Genomic DNA, 20,883 nt, shown 5'->3' with positions numbered 1-20,883 from the left:
CAGTGATGTCTTCAGATGCAATTTGAAGACGTATATAGTTATGGTTGTGTTAACCAAAAATAATTCTTTTGGTTGCCATACCTCTTCAGAGTTGGTAAAATGGTGCATAGAGATCAAAAACACTTGTCACAAACTCATTGTCTACTATTTCGCTGTTGACAGTACCATTGTTATTGAACCCAAATGTCAAAATTCTCAGTAGATTTTTAGTGTCTGAATCACCACGCAGTTCCCCATCCATTCCTATTTTGGGACTGACACTCTAAACCTACCATAGGACAGGTTATGTTTGACATTTTCTTGAGGACTTTGGCATGGTAAGGCACCAAATTCCCTCTACTGAGTATCCATCATGGCAGCGAAAATTTGAGAACTGTTCTTTTTGAAAGGGATACTCAAATGAGAAAGCAACTACCGATAATATAAGTTGTCAACCACTTTATACAATGTAACATAACGATGTGACAGAATGACCATACTGCACCTCTTAAGCATGTGCTAGCATTCAGATTTAGAAGACATTATTATCTAGATACAATGGAGTTCACAGCAACTTGATCCTAAGGTTGGTTAAAGTTTAATCCCTATGACACATTGTTGTTGTTGTGGTCTTCAGTCCAGAGACTGGTTTGATGCAGCTCTCCATGCTACTCTATCCTGTGCAAGCTTCTTCATTTCCCAGTACCTACTGCAACCTACATCTTTCTGAATCAGCTTAGTATATTCATCTCTTGGTCTCCCTCTACGACTTTTAACCTCCACACTGCCCTCCAATACTAAACTGGTGATCCCTTGATGCCTCAGAACATGTCCTACCAACCGATTCCTTCTTCTAGTTACGTTGTGCCCCAAACTCCTCTTCTCCCCAATTCTATTCTATACCTCATCATTAGTTACGTGATATACCCATCCAATCTTCAAAATTCTTCTGTAGCACCACATTTCGAAAGCTTCTATTGTCTTCCTGTCCAAACTATTTGTCATCCATGTTTCACTTCCATACGTGGCTACACTCCATACAAATACTTTCAGAAACGACATCATGACACTTAAATCTATACTCGATGTTATCAAATTTCTCTACTTCAGTAACTTTTTCCTTGCCATTGCCAGTCTACATTTTATATCCTCTCTACTTGGACCATCATCAGTTATTTGGCTCCCCAAATAGCAAAACTCATTTACTACTTTAAGTGTCTCATTTCCTAAACTAATTCCCTCAGCATCACCCGACTTAATTCGACTACATTCCATTATCCTCGTTTTGCTTTTGTTGATGTTCATCTTATATACTCCTTTCAAGACACTGTCCATTCCGTTCAACTGCTCTTCCAAGTCCTTTGCTGTCTCTGACAGAATTACAATGTCATCGGTGAACCTCAAAATTTTTATTTCTTCTCCATGGATTTTAATACATACTCCGAATTTTTCTTTTGTTTCCTTTACTGCTTGCTCAATATACAGCTTGAATAAGCGGCCTCGGGCCGCGGACGACGTGGCTTGCGGGGGCAGGAGACACGCGCCCTCTGGAGCTCAGTTCGTCAGCGCACCTGACGATAGTGAGTTGTCTGATCCCCAAAACACTGTGACCGTTGGACTCTATGAACCGGCAGTACGCCCATGGACTGTTCGATCAGTACTAATGATTATTGTGTGTAGTTCATAACTTCATAATTTTTGTACATAACTGAGTACTTTAGTACTGCCTGTCGTCCTCAGTCGTATTTTTGATGGTTTTCAGATGTAAGTGTTAATATTCGACAGAACAATGTTACACAGTCATTTGAATTTGAAGCACTGGTTTTCGCTGGTTTTTCACATGCAGTGTTTGATTGTTAAAAAGTGTTTTGTTCCACACACTGACGTGTCATCGATAACAGACTAGATTTAAGAAGATGTCAGTACTTGAGTCATTCATACTTGTGGGCCAGATGTGTTCTTTTAGTGTGCCACTACCGGATGCGCATGAAATATATACTGTACTTATAAGTAGCATCTTTTTCTAACTTAATTAATAAAGATAATTTTTTCTTTTTCAACTACAGAGAAAATTATACACCTTTCCTTGTAAATCAGGATATTCAGCAGTGCCTGGAGAAAACGGAAGATCAGCTTGAAGCCCAGGAAGAAGAGATAAGCCGTCTGATACAGAAAATAGAAGAACTCTCAGCTGAAGTAGAAAATTTGAAGGTAAGGTAGAAAACTTGAAAAGAATAGCAACAGTTGCTTTAGGTCACGAAATTTTCCTACTGAAACTTTCAGAGAAACATCCGAAATAGGAAAATACTAGAAATAATTTGGTATCAAAAACAATGTTATATCATCAAAGATCTTCAGTATATTCACTTATAAACAATGACAGAATAATGAAAAAGAATTAACAGTGGTCATAACTTGGTAAATGACTAGCCTAGTTATCTGCAATCTGTTCTTGCTGGTTGCCATAAGATGAAGAGTTACTGAAATGATGGGCTAATGGAAGGTGGGTCTATAAAAGTAGAAAACAGCATGGAAGTGTATAGTTGAAAACTATATTGCATCAAAGGTCATGGAGGCTGCCTTTTCCTGAGAGTGGATATCAAATTATTCATGATGGGTGATGATGATATCTTTGGCATAACAATATACATTTAATACAAGTATGTTAATAGAACTATCCATACGTTGTAATGATCTATTTAAAACACACATAAATTATGAATTTTTCTTTTTACAGTTAAGACGACAGATAAATAGTTAAAGAAGGTTATCGATTGTTGTACAGCCTGTTCATATTACACTGTGGTTGTATGAGGGTTATCAAGTATATGTAAACATAGGCTTTAATTTGAAGTGCTCCTACCTTTTAACAACCACACATTAAAACAAAAGAAGTTTCCATTTTCTTTTCTTTTGTGCTATTGTTTTGCTATGTGTAGTTGTGAGTGAAAAATCTCATATCTAAGACTGTGATAAAAGTAATTTTATTACTTATTTTTCTTTCAAACAAAATCATTATATTCACGAGGAGCATTTGAAAAGTCCATGCAAAAATAAAAACTACTTACGTGTTTGGGGTAAACCCTCGACATAGTCTCCTTTCAGACTTATACACTGCATCCAACGCTGTTCTAATTTGTTGATCCCTTCTGAATAATGGAAATTGTCCAAGTCTGCAAAATAGCTATAAGTTAGTGCAATTACCTCCTCATTTGAATAAAATCTTTGTCCCACCAGCCATTTCTTCAAATTGGGGAACAAATAGTAGTCCGAGGGAGCCAAGTCTTGGGGAATGTGAAACGAGTTGGAATTCTATTTTCATTAATTTTGCGACTACAACTGCTGAGGTGCGTGCTGGTGTATTGTGATAGAAAAGGAATTTTTTTTGTGGTCCAATCGCCGGCGTTTTTCTTGCAGCTTGGTTTTCAGACAGTCCAATAACTATGAATAATATGCACCTGTAATACTTTTACCCTTTTCCAGATATTCGATGACGATTATCCCTTGCGACTTCCAAAAGACAGTCGCCATAACCTTTCCGGCCGAAGGAATGGTGTTCGCCTTTTTTGGTGCAGATTCTCCCTTGGTAACCCATTGTTTCGATTGTTCTTTGGTCTCAAGAGTATGGTAATGTATCCATATTTCATCCACAGTGACGAAACGACGCTTAAAGTTTTGCGGATTCTTCCTGAACGGATGCAAACCATCCTTGAAACACTTCACATGATTCCGTTTTTGGTCAAGCGTGAGCAATCGCGGAATGCATCTTGCGGATAGCTTTCTCATGTCCAAATGTTCATGCAAAATATTATGTACTCATTCATTCGAGATGCTCACAGCACTAGCAATGTCACGCACGTTAACTCTTCTGTCATCCATCACCATATCATGGATTTTATCAATGATTTCTGGAGTCATAACCTCCACAGGGCGTCCAGAACGTTCAGCATCACCTGTGACCATATGACCACACCAAAAATTTTGAGACCACTTATAAACTGTTCTAATCGAAGGTGCAGAGTCACCGTAATGTTTATCAAGCTTCTCTTTTGTCTCCTGGATCGTTTTGCCTTTAATAAAGTAATGTTTAATCACCACAAGAAATTCTTTTTCGTCCATCTTTTGACAATCACTCGACTTCCTTGATCCTTACGAATGCGAAACTCAAAAAAATAGACCAATATGGGTAAAACTTGGTGTGTGTGCTTTCCAAAGATGCTACTAACTAGACATGACCTTGATACACACCGGTGGTGCCATCTCTCGGAGGACTTTGCATGAACTTTTCAAACGCCCCTTGTGTGTGTGTGTGTGTATATATATATACACTGCTCATTTGTTATATGATATAATAGAATTTTTCAGTTTTAATACAGCACTGTAAATTTAATAACTGGCCTATTGTTATTTTAAAAAATCCCAGTTGTATTGTCTATGTAAGTGATGTTGTCTGTTGCTGTAATAGCTTAATAAGCATAAAATCATTATTATTATTATTTTACATTCATGGTTTATTTGATAATAATAATAATAATAATGATTTTATGCTTATTAAGCTATTACAGCAACAGACAACATCACTTACATAGACAATACAACTGGGATTTTAAAATAACAATAGGCCAGTTATTAAATTTACAGTGCTGTATTAAAACTGAAAAATTCTATTATATCATATAACAAATGAGCAGTTTAGCAGTCATGCTGTGTTGATTTGTAAGTTGGTTCTGGTAAATATTGTACATTTTGTGAAACTTTGTTAAATAGTTTGTGCTATATGAATTCAAAACTGTTAAGTAATTTTAATGACCTACAGTATGGAGTACAAATAGATCAGTTGCTGTAATGTTGTAACAGCGTATATTTTCTCTGTGTTTTGAGTGTGGTCAGTTCCTATTAGTACGAATTAAAAGATAGTCATGGTTTTTTGTTCGTGTAATGAAGGTATTAAGAATGAATATTTACTCCAACAATTTTCTTATGCACTATTTGGTCGCCATTCACAGAACTAAAGTTTCTCCATAAAATAATAGCATATAATATTATGATTTACCAAAATAAAAAAATAGCATGCTCAAACATATATTTCTGGTTCACAATCCATAAGTTGCCTTAACAAATAAAATTACTCTAGGCATCTTACCAGTAATATATTTTACATGCTAACCTCAAGACAATTCATCTTATATATGTACCCCCAAAAACTTAATGTGATTTCGATCATCTGATGGAAGCTTGTCCTTCAGACTAAAAACTATTTTTTGAATTTTGTTTTCATCCAGCAAGAGTCCATTTACTTTAAGCCAATAGTTACTTGAGCAATAGTCTTTGCATTGCAAATTTAAGGCTGTAAAAACCGTTACTACTGTGAGGGAAGGTTCTGTTGTCTGCATATAATACTGTATTGTACTTGTACAGTATTTAATAAATTGTTATTATTAACAAGAAAGGGAACAATAAATACCCCTATTGTACTCCTACTTAACCTTGTTCTATGCTGAACATTTAGATTGCCAGCACAAACATCTTGCTTACAATTCTGCAGATATGATTTTAATGCTTTAAAAGTGTCATCTACAATGCCATAAGTCTATTTTTCTGGAAGCGCTGAGGAAGACTTTGCCTAGATTACAGAAAGTGAGCACATCCTTTTCCTTCTTAGAATCAAAAGTTGACAGATTTTCCATTAAACAGTATTATGATCCACTAATTATTCCTGTATTTTCAAAGTAAACAGATAACTGTCAGTAAATTATCCGTCACAATACTTTTAAAATGCTTTGGAAACTGGCCTGTAACTTATCTCTCTTTTTATATACTGGAAGTATCCTAGGCAGTTTAGGTTGGGCAGGAAAATACTCCTGAGTATTACACTTGCTTATATAGTACGTTAAGTGGTACAAAGTAGAGTCTATTTCCTTCTTCAATATGTTGTAAGATAAGACACATATACTGATGAGCCAAGACGTTATGACCATCTCCTGAGTAGCTTGTTTGTCCTTCTTTGGAACGAAAAATATCACTTGTTCTGCGTATCAGGGATACGACGGTTTGTTGGTAGGTTTGTGGAGGCATGTGGCCGTAGATGTCTACGCACTGGTCATGTAATTCGCGTAAATAAGTGGCCGCTGATTTGCTTGCGATGATGGCGCCTGATTGCGATCCAGATGGGTTCCATTGTAGTTACATGGTTCGCCGAGACACCAACGTGAGTTCATTATAATGGTCCTTAAAGAACTGTAGCATTGTTCTGGCTCTGAACAAGGACATTTGAACTGCTGAAAGACGACGATCATTGTGGAATACACCAAGCATAGAGGGGATGCAGATGCTTCACGGCTGTCAGCGTGTCTTCGAATACTACCACCGGTCCATGTAACCGAAGAGAATGTCTCCCATAGTACAATGCTGCTCCCACCAGCCTGCGTACGTGGTGTGCTGCACGTTTCGAGCCACCGTTCACCTCTATGACGGTGTTTGTGGAGACGACCATGCACCTAGTGTAGCAAAAATGTGATTCTCCCAGAGAGCCGACATGTTTCCATTGATCGGTGGTCGATTCCTGATAGTCTCGTGTCCGCTGAGATCGTAATATTGACGATGTCGTTGGGTCAACATGAGAACGGGTAGGGATGGTTTGCTTAGGATCTCTATGTTCAACAACTTACGATGAACGGTTTTCTCCAAAACACTTGTACATGCACCTAGGTTCTACTGTTTAGGGAGAGATGACGTAGATCGCCGTCTATCGTACTATACAAAGCAGACAAGCCTCCAAAGACAACGTTCTGTGAAGAGTGGTGGACGTCCAACCATTTAGCGCCTAGTTTCGCTGTCCTTCTACGTCTTTTCGTAGACACTCACGACAGGAGCACCTGAACATTCGACCAGCTTCGCTTTTTTCGAATTGTCGTTCACAAGCTCTGGGTGATAATAATCTGCCCTTTGTCAAAGTCGCTTATCTCATTGGATTTCCCCATTTGCAGCTCATCAATCTAAGAAATCACAAAGAGCGACTACGCTGAAGTAATGAGCTGAACTGATTGAATACTGGTGACACTTTGGTGCAAATTTCATCGTATGTGTAAAACACAATTCCTACTAGAAGTATTTCGAATGGTCTGTTAGTGAAATTAAGTAACAGCACTATTTAAGTTTTTAGTTATAAAGACAACTATTAATAAAAATGTATTTATGATGAATGAAAAATTTCGAAAAATGTAAGAGAAACAAAAAGTTTTTATATAGTTATTAAAACAAATCAAATAATTTTCCAAAATATTCTGTGTCACAGTGTTCACATAAGTTAGGTCTGAAGACTCATAGACAAGTGGTATTTGTTGTGGTTGACAATACATCACTTTCATTACTAAAAAATAAAAATAAGATTGCAGTTTGTTGTTTATGACGAAATTAATAGGATAAGTGCTTTTGTAGCAAAACACAGAGAGACGTAATATTGTTATTACATAAAAACAGCGACTCTGAACGACAGAGAGCTTCGGCAATGTTCTAACGCATCGCACAATACTGAGAATCATGAATCTGATCCTTCATAACCTATTATTGGCATAAACATTACTGGAAATAAAGTGGTATCGCAAGTTCCTGTAATTCAAGAAATTAATGTCAAGCTTGGTTTGTTATACAGTGCAAATACTAACTTAAAAAGGAATTAATAGCTGAGTTAAATGTTTAAGGAGATAATTTAAAATCCTAATTACAACCAACTTATCATAAATTAGATGAGCACATAAGTGATTACTGCAAGGAAAAGTAAAAAATAAATACTGCACGACAATCTGCCCTTTCGGCTTTATCAGGGAAATTACGTTCCTCGAATATTCAAGAAAATGACTTAGTAAGGAATGAGGATAATGAACAGTTCGCAAGTGTTAGAAAAGATACAACACAGGTTGAAGAGTTTGCTGAGCACGAAATTCTGGACACACATATAAATATTTCAAAAATTACAGAAAGGTTAAGTGTTTCAGAGCGAAATAAATATTTCAACGGAACTGAAAACTCATGCTCTACTCTTACAAGATTCAAGTAGGTGTCTGTAGATCAGTTATTTTTCAGTCTTATGTGGAATAAAGGAATTACATCTACTTGCCAGTTAGGATTATTGGTAACCTAAAATTCCAGGAAATACGCGATGCGCGCCCTCGATCCCTAAATTTGGAGGTCAGTAACTAGAAATATATCTGTCGACGCAGTATGTCACATGCAGCATACATAACAGTCCTGCAGTTTAATAGCAAAACGAGAAGCCATATTCTCAGTCCGATTGTGTCACACCGGTACTGAATACCGCGGAAAATCACGCTGGGCACCCTCGTCCCCTAAATTCAGAGATGAATAGCTAAATAAGTATCCCCTTTTGCAAAATGCCCCTTGCAACGTGCACAGTACACGTCTTCTTTAGTTCAATAACAAACATGAAGCCACATTACCTGTCCAATTAGGAGATGCTGGCAACTGAATGTCGCAGAAAATACGCAGCGGACGCCCTTGACCGCAAACATCGGAGATCAGTAACCAAATAAATATCCGCCTTCGCAATATCCCAGCATGTCACATAGCCCCAAACTGCAAAGCAGTTGCGGTAGAGGAAGGGACAACATTAGTATTGGGGATGGACTGGACAGCTCCGTAGGGGAAGTGCAGTTCATACAAATGCATAAATTGTAGCTTACGGCTTGCAAGTCTCCAAAACACCGAATAGACATGTTATAACAGTACGACAAATAATTCGCCAAGTCAACCACTTATACTCTAAAATAGGAAGAAAAGACGCACCACAAAGAAATCATCCAAATTGGTAGATGTGGCATACATGTACAGACAAACGAATGACTTCAATATCAGTAAAATAGAATAATTTGTTCAAGAGAAAGAGCTTCATAAACTGATCAAGACAATAACTCATTGGTCCACCTCTGACCTTTATGCAAGCAGTTACTTGCGATACATAGAAAGAAGGATTCTTTATTGTATGATTATATGATAGCGGAACAAACATTGGTAGCAGTTACTTCTGTAAAATATATGGGAATATGCATACTGAACGATTTGAAGTGGAATGATCATATAAAATTAATTGTGGGTAAGTCGTGTGACAGGTTGAGATTCATTGGGGGAGTCCTGAGAAAATGTAGTCCGTCAACAAAGGAGGTGGCTTACAAAACACTCGTTCGACCTATCTTGAGTACTGCTCAACAGTGTGGGATCTGTACCAGGTCGGGTTGACAGAGGAGATAGAGTAGATCCAAAGAAGAGCGGCGCGTTTCGTCACAGGGTTATTTGGTAAGCGTGATAGCGTTACGGAGATGTTCAGCAAACTCAAGTGGCCGACTCTGCAAGAAAGGCGCTTTGCATCGCGGTGTAGCTTGCTATCCAGGTTTCGAGAGGGTGCGTTTCTGGATGAGGTATCGAATATATTGCTTCCCCCTACTTATACCTCCCGAGGAGATCACGAATGTAAAATTAGAGAGATTCGAGCGCGCATCGAGGCTTTCCGGCAGTCGTTCTTCCCGCGAACCATACGCGACTGGAACAGGAAAGCGAGGTCATAAAATTTTGGCTCTTCCGTGTATATGCTTCACGAAGGGGTAAAACATTTTAACAGGGCTTTCGGTTCTTAAGAACTCCGATCCTATGTCTATGCCTGGAGCCTTTGCGTTTTTTAGGCTTCTCAAAGCACTCGTAATTAATTCCATACTGAGACACTGCAGACTGATATATTGACCTGCTTCGACTTCCTCTGGAACTTCTGCCACAGGTTCCTCTTGGTTTTCTTTGCCATTTAGCAGCTCCTTGAAATGCTCCTCCCATCTCTATAGCTGTGTCCGTTGAATTGTAGTTAACACCCCATCCTTCCTTTTAACTGGTGCCTCGCAGCTAAAGTTCTTCATTGATAGTGTTTGGTGATGATGTACATCTTCTTTATGTTCTTCCATCTTGCTGACTCTTCTACTAACTGTGACTGCTCATCTGCCTTTTTCCTTTTACATCTCCATATCCCAGTTTTCAATTATTTTTTGCCTTTACGTATTCGTTATGCGTTCGATTTTTTCCGCTCTTGTCTTACAAAGATTTAACTTGAGTTTTAGTTCTTTCCTGCATTTAATTTCAATCCACACGTCATCAGACATCTGTTCTTTTCTCTGATGCATCTAAATCCTAAGATGTTCTCCTAACATCTAGAGAGCTGTCTTTAAGTTTTTGCCAACCTGTTTCAATTCCTCCCTGCAAAAGGGCATCGTCTGAGAGGATCTATAACCTGTTTTGTAATTCAAGGACAAATCTTTCATTGATCTGGTGGTCTTTTAACCTTGCCACATCAATTTTTTGCTCCTGTGATTGAACTTGGTTCTATTTGCCACTATCTTCAATCTGAACTTAGCCAAAAAGGACACTACTGGCCATTAACATTGCTACACCAAGAAGAAATGCAGATTTTAAACGGCGATTCATTGGACAAATATTATATACGAGAACTGACATGTGGTTACATTTTCACGCTATTTGGGTGCATAGATCGTGAAATATCAGTACCCAGAACAACCACCTCTGGTCGTAATAACGGCCTCGATACGCCTGGGCATTGAGTCAAACAGAGCTTGGATGGTGTGTACAGGTACAGCTGCCCATGCAGCTTCAACACAATACCACAGTTCATCAAGAGTAGTGACTGGCTTATTGTGGCGAACCAGTTGCTCGGCCACCATTGGCCAGACGTTTTCAATTGGTGACAGATCTGGAGATTGTCTGGCCAGGGCAGCAGTAGAACATTTTCTGTATCCGGAAAGAACCGTACTGGACCTGCAACATGCGGTCATGCATTATCCTGCTGAAATGTAGCGTTTCGCGGGGATCGAATAAAGGGTAGAGCCATGGGTCGTAACACATCTGAAATGTAGCGTCCACTGTTCAAAGTGCCGTCAATGCGAACAAGAGGTAACCGAAACATGTAACCACTGGCACCCCATACCATCACATCGGGTGATATGCCAGTATCGCGATGACGAATACACGCTTCCAATGTGCGTTCACCGCGATGTCGCCAAACACGGATGCGACCATCGTGATGCTGTAAACAGAACCTAGATTCATCCGAAAAAATGACGTTTTGGCATTCGTGCACCCAGGTTCGTCGTGGAGTACACCATCGCAGTCACTCCTGTCTGTGATGCAGCATCAACGGTAACCGCAGCCACGGTCTTCGAGCTGATAATCCGTTCTGCTGCAAACGTCGTCGAACTGTTCGTGCAGATGGTTGTTGTCTTGCAAACGTCCCCATCTGTTGACTCAGGGATCGAGACGTGGCTGTACGATCCGTTACAGCCATGCGGATAAGATCCCTGTCATCTCGACTGCTAGTGATACGAGGCCATTGGGATCCAGCACGGCGTTCCGTATTACCCTCCTGAACCCACCGATTCCATATTCTGCTGCTCCAACAGTGGTTTTTCGTTTCAGGACAAAGGTCGTATCCTTAAGACCCATTCAAGCATAGTATCCACGATCTTCATTTTAATGACAAGGCATGAAGCGAGATTACCGGACCAATTACGACATACCGGCAAGTGAATATCTCAGAAACGATGCCATACTCGCTCACGATCCTAACTTTTGAGGGCAATAGCTAAATAAATATCTGCCGTAACAACGTGCTCTCTGGAGCATCTAGAGTGCACTCCTTCTTTAGTTTTTTAACGAAACATGATGCAAGACGACGAGTCCGATTAGGAGATACCGACAATGGAATAGAATTTTCACTCCCACCCTATGTTATATCCTCTTTCTCCTGTACGTATAGCACCTATCTTTTTCTTTATTTTCTTTTGGAAGTTCTTGAAAGATTTTACTTTTACTCCGAAGTTCCTCCTTTGTCCTATTTCTTCCTCTGTTATTTCCATTTTCATGATGTCTGCTTTATCTTCTTTGATCCACTTCATTGATGTTTTTGGATTTCTGTCCAAAAAGTGAACAATCCTTTTTTTTACATTTTTTTAGCCTAGCCTTTTAGGCATCTACATAATGTGTCTCTTCCCTTCCTCGTCGTGTCCAATATCCGTTCTATTATTTTATAAATCCTTATTAATTCTCAATTTCCGTTCCTCATTGTCATATCAAGGCACTAGAGTTTTCTGACTATTTTTCTCTTCTTCTTTTCTGTTTTACCTAACTGTTTGGCAGTGTTTAACGAAATACATTCTGAAGCATAAAGACATTCTGATCTGATGACAGTGTTGTAGTGTTACATTTTGGAGACACTTCTTGTTGTACACGTATTTTATACAAATGATATGACACAACTTCTGACATTACTAATCTCATACAGATATGATGTTATGTATATAGACTGAAGCGATGAGTGAAAATTTGCACCAAGGCTGGGAATCGAACCCAGGTCTCCTACTTACTAGCAAGTGCACTAGCCACTAAGCCACCTTGGCACAGCAGTTCAGACATCTGAATGGATTACTCCGTAATTTCAATTGTGTTGTATTAGTACCTGCACCTGGCTTTCAGGCTGTATCCCTCATTTACGTTCGAGGCTGAGATACTATTCCAGAACATAGAGAGCCTCGACAATTCTGTTCGTATGTGAGGAGGAATTTAAGGATACAGGGTACTCTTCCATCTCAATATTATGTAAAAGTCAACACCTATTTCTTTCAGGCACTGTTGAAATAAGAACACCGTGAATTCATTGTCCCAGGAAGGGGAAACTTTATTGACACATTCCTGGGGTCAGATACATCACATGATCACACTGACAGAACCACAGGCACATAGACACAGGCAACAGAGCATGCACAATGTCGGCACTAGTACAGTGTGTATCCACCTTTCGCAGCAATGCAGGCTGCTATTCTCCCATGGAGACGATCGTAGAGATGCTGGATGTAGTCCTGTGGAACGGCTTGCCATGCCATTTCCACCTGGCGCCTCAGTTGGACCAGCGTTCGTGCTGGACGTGCAGACCGCGTGAGACGACGCTTCATCCAGTCCCAAACATGCTCAATGGGGGACAGATCCGGAGATCTTGCTGGCCAGGGTAGTTGACTTACACCTTCTAGAGCACGTTGGGTGGCACGGGATAGATGCGGACGTGCATTGTCCTGTTGGAACAGCAAGTTCCCTTGCCGGTCTAGGAATGGTAGATCGATGGGTTCGATGACGGTTTGGATGTACCGTGCACTATTGAGTGTCCCCTCGACGATCACCAGTGGTGTACGGCCAGTGTAGGAGATCGCTCCCCACACCATGATGCCGGGTGTTGGCCCTGTGTGCCTCGGTCGTATGCAGTCCTGATTGTGGCGCTCACCTGCACGGCGCCAAACACGCATACGACCATCATTGGCACCAAGGCAGAAGCGACTCTCATCGCTGAAGACGACACGTCTCTATTCGTCCCTCCATTCACGCCTGTCGCGACACCACTGGAGGCGGGCTGCACGATGTTGGGGCGTGAGCGGAAGACGGCCTAACGGTGTGCGGGACCGTAGCCCAGCTTCATGGAGACAGTTGCGAATGGTCCTCGCCGATACCCCAGGAGCAACAGTGTCCCTAATTTGCTGGGAAGTGGCGGTGCGGTCCCCTACGGCACTGCGTAGGATCCTACGGTCTTGGCGTGCATCCGTGCGTCGCTGCGGTCCGGTCCCACGTCGACGGGCACGTGCACCTTCCGCCGACCACTGGTGACAACGTCGATGTACTGTGGAGACCTCACGCCCCACGTGTTGAGCAATTCGGCGGTACGTCCACCCGGCCTCCCGCATGCCCACTATACGCCCTCGCTCAAAGTCCGTCAACTGCACATACGGTTCACGTCCACGCTGTCGCAGCATGCTACCAGTGTTAAAGACTGCGATGGAGCTCCGTATGCCACGGCAAACTGGCTGACACTGACGGCGGCGGTGCACAAATGCTGCACAGCTAGCGCCATTCGACGGCCAACACCGCGGTTCCTGGTGTGTCCGCTGTGCCGTGCGTGTGATCATTGCTTGTACAGCCCTCTCGCAGTGTCCGGAGCAAGTATGGTGGGTCTGACACACCGGTGTCAATGTGTTCTTTTTTCCATTTCCAGGAGTGTATATGTTTTATAGATTTTTTGTTGATATCAGGTAATGGAGCACACTTTCTAAACAAATTAGAAGTATTCTGAGTATTTTTGAACCTGCTTAGGGTTATTAAAAAATTACAAAGAAATTGATGCAATTTCTTTCTCTAAAATGCTTCCTGAAATTGAGGTACCATTTAATCCAATGGTATACATTTGCAGGAGACCAAATTTTTACCAGATGTGCATGACGTGATGGCTGAGGTACTAGACCTATTTAATTCCACCTATTATGTATATTACAAGGATAAGAACATTACTTATTACATTTTAGTTTTTATAATTTTTTCCTAATAAAAATGTTATTTTTTTCTATAATTTAGTTGATTCTTCTTTAAAGCTTAGGTCTACTACATAAGTATGGACTATTGCAAGTTAACAGAAAAAATTGGAGCAATGCTTTATAAAGTTTAGGAAATATTTGTAACTGAATTCTGAAAAATACAACTTGCGGGAAATTGTGAATGAAGACATGAGTCCAATTAAACTGTGCTTCAGATTATTCCTGAAGCATAGTCTTCATCCTGCAGCATTTCTTCATCTTCAAGCCTCCTCTTGGCATTCCTCTTAGCACTTTTTGGTTTTATGGTAAGTTGAAGAGCGAATCTTTCAGCTCCATGCACCCATTGTCTGTCACATGCAAGCAATTGATGTACCATATTAGAGCCATATTTGATGCCTAAATTTCTCAGGTCTTCCAACCTTCCTATCAATCCAACATTGAAACATATCACTACATCTAGTACACCCACTTTTTATGTATTTAGTCCTCTAAAAACATTCTTGGGTAATCTTTCCCATATGCAATGGTTGAAACTTTAATTTGTAATATTAGTGCCCCCATGAATACATTTACTATGGTAAACAAAACAGGGTCACTCAGGTCCCTAAAAATTGTTTTTTTTTCATTTATAACACACTCGCAAAAAGAATGCTTAGCTTGGTATATTTGACCACTTTCTTTTGCTTTTTGGTAACCACACCAAGAATCTGCTCTGTTAGAGCAAAGTCCATGAACAGGGTGGTCATCTGTGGACGGTTTTATAAAAGTAGGTGGCCCATAAAGCTTTCTCATTGCTGTAACATCATTCAGAGGTGCAGTTCATCTAATAGCCAGTCCATAACAACTCTGAAGAAGGTCTGTTTCAGTTTCTGTCAATCTGCCTTGGCCAGACAGAGATTTTCCATCAGACCATCAGATAGCAACTTTCCTTTCATTTCTCTTCGTAACTTCCTCAATCTAGCACCCATCCTCTTTTGCACATGTCCACAACACTCCAGTTTTATTACCAAGGTACCGCAATAAACGATTAACTCATTAATTTTATTGAAAGCTTTATAATCCCCATCGCCTAGGTAATTCGTATATCGAAATGGGCACCGACCTCTGAATAACTTTAGAGCTCCATCACACTCCGTACCTCCACTGCAACCATCGTAATTCTTAGAACACTGATGTTCAATATGTCCTTCTGCGTTACCATGGCAGGTGTGGCAGTACTTAGATAAGCACTCAATGTCAACAACTTTTCCATTCTCCAGAGAAGTATCACTTGCAACACAACTCAAGGAACGATGTCCTCGACGTTGCCATGTCCCATCAAGCGCAACAGGTATATCTCTGGTTCCACTAATATTTATAGTTTTTTCTACTGAAAGTTTCATAGATGCTTTAGACACAACCATCAAGACACCTAAAAGTAGTTTTATGTACTTGCTTAACCTACTGGAAGGAGGAGGAACGTCCATCAAACCACAAAACCTTTGAGCACCCTTTTTTTTCCTTTTCCTATTGCACGCTTTAAATACATTAACTTCAAATTCACTTCATGTGAATTATGCATAATGTTCTAAGTCATTTCGGAGGTTGATTTATTGCCGGATCTGCACAGAACAACTAATTTTGACGTTGAACGCTTCCTGCTACTTTGTTGTACAGTTATTTCCAGACAGCCTACACCATCACAATGTTTACGTTTCGCCACTTCCTTTATCAAAGAAGATAAGATTCCCACATCAACAACACAAAATCCACTACAAACAGTGTCACTGTTAACACAAAAATTTGAATCACCAGGGGGCATGCCATGTGAGAGTTTCTTCCCTGCAGAACTGATACATAGGTTACTTTCAACAGTGTGGCTTGCTTTAATTGTGAACTGGTTACCACGGAATTTCCTTTTACTGCACTTTGTGATGAGTGGCACAGTTCATATTTATTGCACTCTAAAGGATATGTACTGCCACAAATGTATGTAGCACTTGGGCAACAAACATTCAGTAAGACGTGAACAAACTGCTTCAGCAAAACAAAAGTAGATACTGGCAAAGATAATCATTTACAGACAGTTGAAACCTGCACTGTTAGCAACATATACAATATATCATACAGATAATCGCTGGAAACAGAAAGTTCACAGTTCTTTTCGAAATAATACTGGTTTCTTTAACAGAAATAAAGGGGGCGTGGTGGCATACATGACCCTAACTAAAATTTGGTATATATAGGTCATTCTTCATTTGAAACCCTATAATATGTACAGGGTGTTACAAAAAGGTATGGCCAAACTTTCAGGAAACATTCCTCACACACAAATAAAGAAAAGATGTTATGTAGACATGTGTCAGGAAACGCTTAATTTCCATGTTAGAGCTCATTTTAGTTTCGTCAGTATGTACTGTACTTCCTCGATTCACCGCCAGTTGGCCCAATTGAAGGAAGGTAATGTTGACTTCTGTGTCTTTACAAGTACGACACAACATGTAGTTCATGTACGATGGAGCTCCTGCACATTTCAGTCGAAATGTTCGTACGGTTCTCAACAACAGATTCGGTGACCGATGGATTGGTAGAGGCGGACCAATTCCATGGTCTCCACGCTCTCCTGACCTCAACCCTCTTGACTTTCATTCATGGGGGCATTTGAAAGCTCTTGTCTATGCAACCCCGGTACCAAATGTAGAGACTCTTCGTGCTCGTATTGTGGACGGCTTTGATACAATATGCATTTCTCCAGGGCTGCATCAGCGCATCAGGGATTCCATGCGATGGAGGGTGGATGCATGTATCCTCGGTAACGGACATTTTGAACATTTCCTGTAACAAAGTGTTTGAAGTCACGCTGGTACGTTCTGTTGCTGTGTGTTTCCATTCCAAGATTAATGTGATTTGAAGAGAAGTAATAAAATGAGCTCTAACATGGAAAGTAAGCGTTTCTGGACACATGTCCACACAACATATTTTCTCTCTTTGTATGTGAGGAATGTTTCCTGAAAGTTTGGCCGTACCTTTTTGTAACACCCTGTATATATCAATGTAATCAGGAAAGGCTATAGAATTTATAGAGGTCAAAAAAATTTCGATTTTTCCACTATTTATAAGTACCCTGCATCCTTAAGGCAAACTGGGGTGGCAGTGAGAATTTGTACCAAGAAGGGAGTAGTATCAGGATAATCCGTGCAAGTGTGTGAACGGCTGTTCCATGGTGGCTCAGTGGTTAACTTACCTGCACAGTAAGCAGGAAACCCGGGTTCCATTTAAAGCCTTGGTACAAATTTTCACTCGCCTCTTCAGTCAATACACATAAAAAACAGGTATTTTATTAATTAAAAAACCACCTACATTTTTCTTGCCATTGATAAGTTAGCTTCTTTGTGGAAAGCATTTAGTTGTATTGTTTCATCTATACAATTAAATTTTTTTTGTCTCTGTTATTCTTCCATAATCAGTTTCCATGTATTTCAGTGCAACCTTCGCATCTGTCCTATACTCTGTTACTTCACAAGATATACGAAGGCCTGCTCTAGAAGCTCTTTTTATGGGAGATTTAACTGCATTGTTTTATCTTCTATAGATTCAGCTAAGATGGCGTGGTCGTCTGCAAAGGCCAATCACTAAGTATTCAGATTACCCTCTTTCTCCCAGTTGCGATTTTTTTGTTCCTTTTTCTTCTGGCCACCCTCATTCCCAGATTATCTCTTCGAGTACACAACTGAACAGAAATGTGGATAAATCCTTCTCCTTGACTTACACCAGCTTTGATAACAAAAGACTTAGAGGTTTCATTTAAAAATTTAAATTTGTATTTTGTATTTGTTAATGTATTCTTCATGATTCTCATACATGAATATAAACTTCATATTTTAAAATTTGTTTTGCACAGGATCTTCCTTTTCGAGACTCTCCTAACTACTGACCCAGCTGGATTTCCACTGTAAGTCAAGAAAGGAAATTCCTCTATAGCTGTTGGTGTCAGTTTTGTTTCCTTTTTCTTGAATTGAGCGAATATAATGCTGTTTTCCAATCCTCAGGTATAGTTTCTGTTTCCTGACTTTTTTTAAAAAAAAGACTGCATGTAGCTTCTTGCCTGTTCCAGCACCTGCAAACTTCCACAGTTCAGTAGTTTCTGAATCTTTTGCCACGGCCCATCATTCCTTAAATCTGTAATGCCATTTTGGATTTCATCCACGCTGGTGGGTTCTGAGTTTGTGTAAGTGCATCCTGGAGTTTGTTTCAAAAATTTTGCTCTTATTCCCTCACAATGTACCAACTAATGGAAATAGCTTGCTACTATTTCACCCTTCTTTAGCTAAAAAAAAAAATATGAAGCCAGATTACTGGCCCTGTTAAGAGATACTGACAGTTGAATGTCGCAGAAAAAATGCGTTGAGTATCCTCGACTCCTAAATTGGTAGGTCAATAACAAAGTAAATAGCCACCGTCGCACTTGCATGCATAGTATCGTCATTCTTTAGTTTAATAACAAAACATGAAGCCATCTTACAGGTCCAGTTTGATGGTACTGGCAACTGAATGTCATAGAAGAATGTTGCGTCCTCGGGTTCTAACTACAGATTCAATAACTAAATAAATATTCGCCGTCGCAAAATGTCATTTTCAACAAGTATAGTACAGCTCTTCATTAGTCTAATAACAAAACACGAAGCCAACTTGCTGGTCCGATTAGGTGATACTGGGAACTGAATACTGCAAAAGATACGTGCTAGGAGGCGTTGTCCCTAAATTCGCAGGCTAATAACGTAAGTAAAAAATTGATATCAGGGTAAAGTTTAAGAGAATCGCCCAGAATGATCAATGTGGTATGAAGTAGGATGCTTGACGACTGTGGAATGATGACACGCGTTTGAAGTTCTTTAAATCTGAAGATACAGCGATAGTGCATATCACAGCAGATTAGTAAGTTGAAGCGGAGTATTCTCTCTAAAAAAAACACACAAGGAAGCTGGCCTGACAGATATAGGTAACTGCTAAGAAACCTTGGTTAACGAAAGAAGCACTTCAACTTATAATCGAAAGAAAGAGGTACAGGGAATGTCCAGGAAAGACATTAATTCTACAATATACTTAGGAATAAAATAAGTGGGAAATACAGGGAAATCTTGGTGAAATCGATGCAGCAAAAATGTGAAGAAATCGAAAAAGGAAATGTTTGTCTTAAGACCTGATTAATCATATAGAAAGGTCAAAACAAACTTTGGGATGATTAGAGGAATGGTGTCAACACAAAGAGTGCAAGAAGCATTCCATTGTTAAACACAGGGAAAGAGCTGATGGGTAGAAAGATTACAATGAATGACAGTATGAGAGAAAGGGACTGTATGATGACGATACTGAGGAAGAAATGAGAGTCGACACAGAAGATATATAGGATCCAAAATTAGAGTCAGTAGATTGTAAAAAAACTGAATATCTTTTACGTCACAAATAGGCTGGCAAAGGCACTTCTGACGTTGCGATTGATACTGGAAGCAAAACATAAGAAAAACCAAGACATGTTCATAGTTTGTCGTCCCAGGAAAACCGTTCGGCAGTGTAAAATGTTGCAAGATGTTCAGATTTCTGAAAAAAAAAGAGCAGTAAACTATGGGTCAAGACGTGTAGTATACATTATGTGCAAGGAACGAGGAGGTAACAATAAGAGTGGAAGACCAAGAAAGAATTTCTTGGGTAGAGAAGGGTGTGAGACAGAGAATCAGTCTTTCGCCTGTAACGTTCAGTATGTTCATTGAAGAAGCGATAATGGAATTAAAACAATAGTTCAAGAGTGGGAGTAAAATTCAGGCTGAAAAGATATCAATGATAAAATTCACTGAAGGCATTGCTACCTTCATTGAAGGTGCATAAGAATTACAGGACCTACTGAACGGAATTAACAGTCTAATGAGTACAGATTACGGATTCTGAGCAAATCGAACAAAGACAATAGCAACGTGGAGTACCAGAAAGAGATTAGCAATAAACTTAACATTAAAATTGGTGATCACAAAGTAGACGAAGTTAAGAAATTCTGTTATCTTGGAAGCAAACTGACATGTTCAGATGAAGAAAGGACATAAAAATCAGTTTAACAGAGGCAAAGAGGGCATTCCTTGGCCAAGAGATGTCTACTGGTATCCAAATTCGGCATTAACACGAGGAAGAAATTTCTGAGATTGTAATTTGAAATACAGCATTGTATGGTACTGACCATGGACTGTGGGAAAACCATAAAAAAGGGAATTAAGGTATTTGAGATGTGGTGCTGTAGAAGGATGCTGAAAATTCAGCATACTGATATGATAAACGAGGGGTTGTCTGTAGAATTTAGCGAAGTAATGAACATATGGAGAACAAGGAGAAGATGAAGGGATAGGATGATAGTATATCATGTCTACGCATTAAACGAATAGAATGCATGTAGTGTCTGGTGTCTTTAAATTTTTATTAAAGTTAATTATTAATGCAAATGACGTTAAAGCGAAAGTTAATC

At 39.7% G+C, this 20,883-nt stretch overlaps 1 protein-coding gene across 1 annotated transcript in view; it reads left to right on the top strand.

Moving 5' to 3' along the window:
* LOC124594926 (putative leucine-rich repeat-containing protein DDB_G0290503) overlaps window positions 1-20,883 on the top strand; it is a 184,309-nt gene that overhangs the window by 11,438 nt on the left and 151,988 nt on the right. The window contains exon 4 of the mRNA XM_047133423.1: window positions 2,046-2,190. Coding sequence (XP_046989379.1) covers window positions 2,046-2,190 — 145 coding nt within the window. The remainder of the gene's footprint in view (window positions 1-2,045; window positions 2,191-20,883) is intronic.

The sequence above is a fragment of the Schistocerca americana genome, chromosome 1 (assembly GCF_021461395.2).
Source record: "Schistocerca americana isolate TAMUIC-IGC-003095 chromosome 1, iqSchAmer2.1, whole genome shotgun sequence".
Lineage (NCBI taxonomy): Eukaryota > Metazoa > Arthropoda > Insecta > Orthoptera > Acrididae > Schistocerca > Schistocerca americana.
The sequence above is the reverse complement of the archived record's forward strand: the minus strand, read 5'-3'. Positions and strand labels throughout refer to the sequence as shown.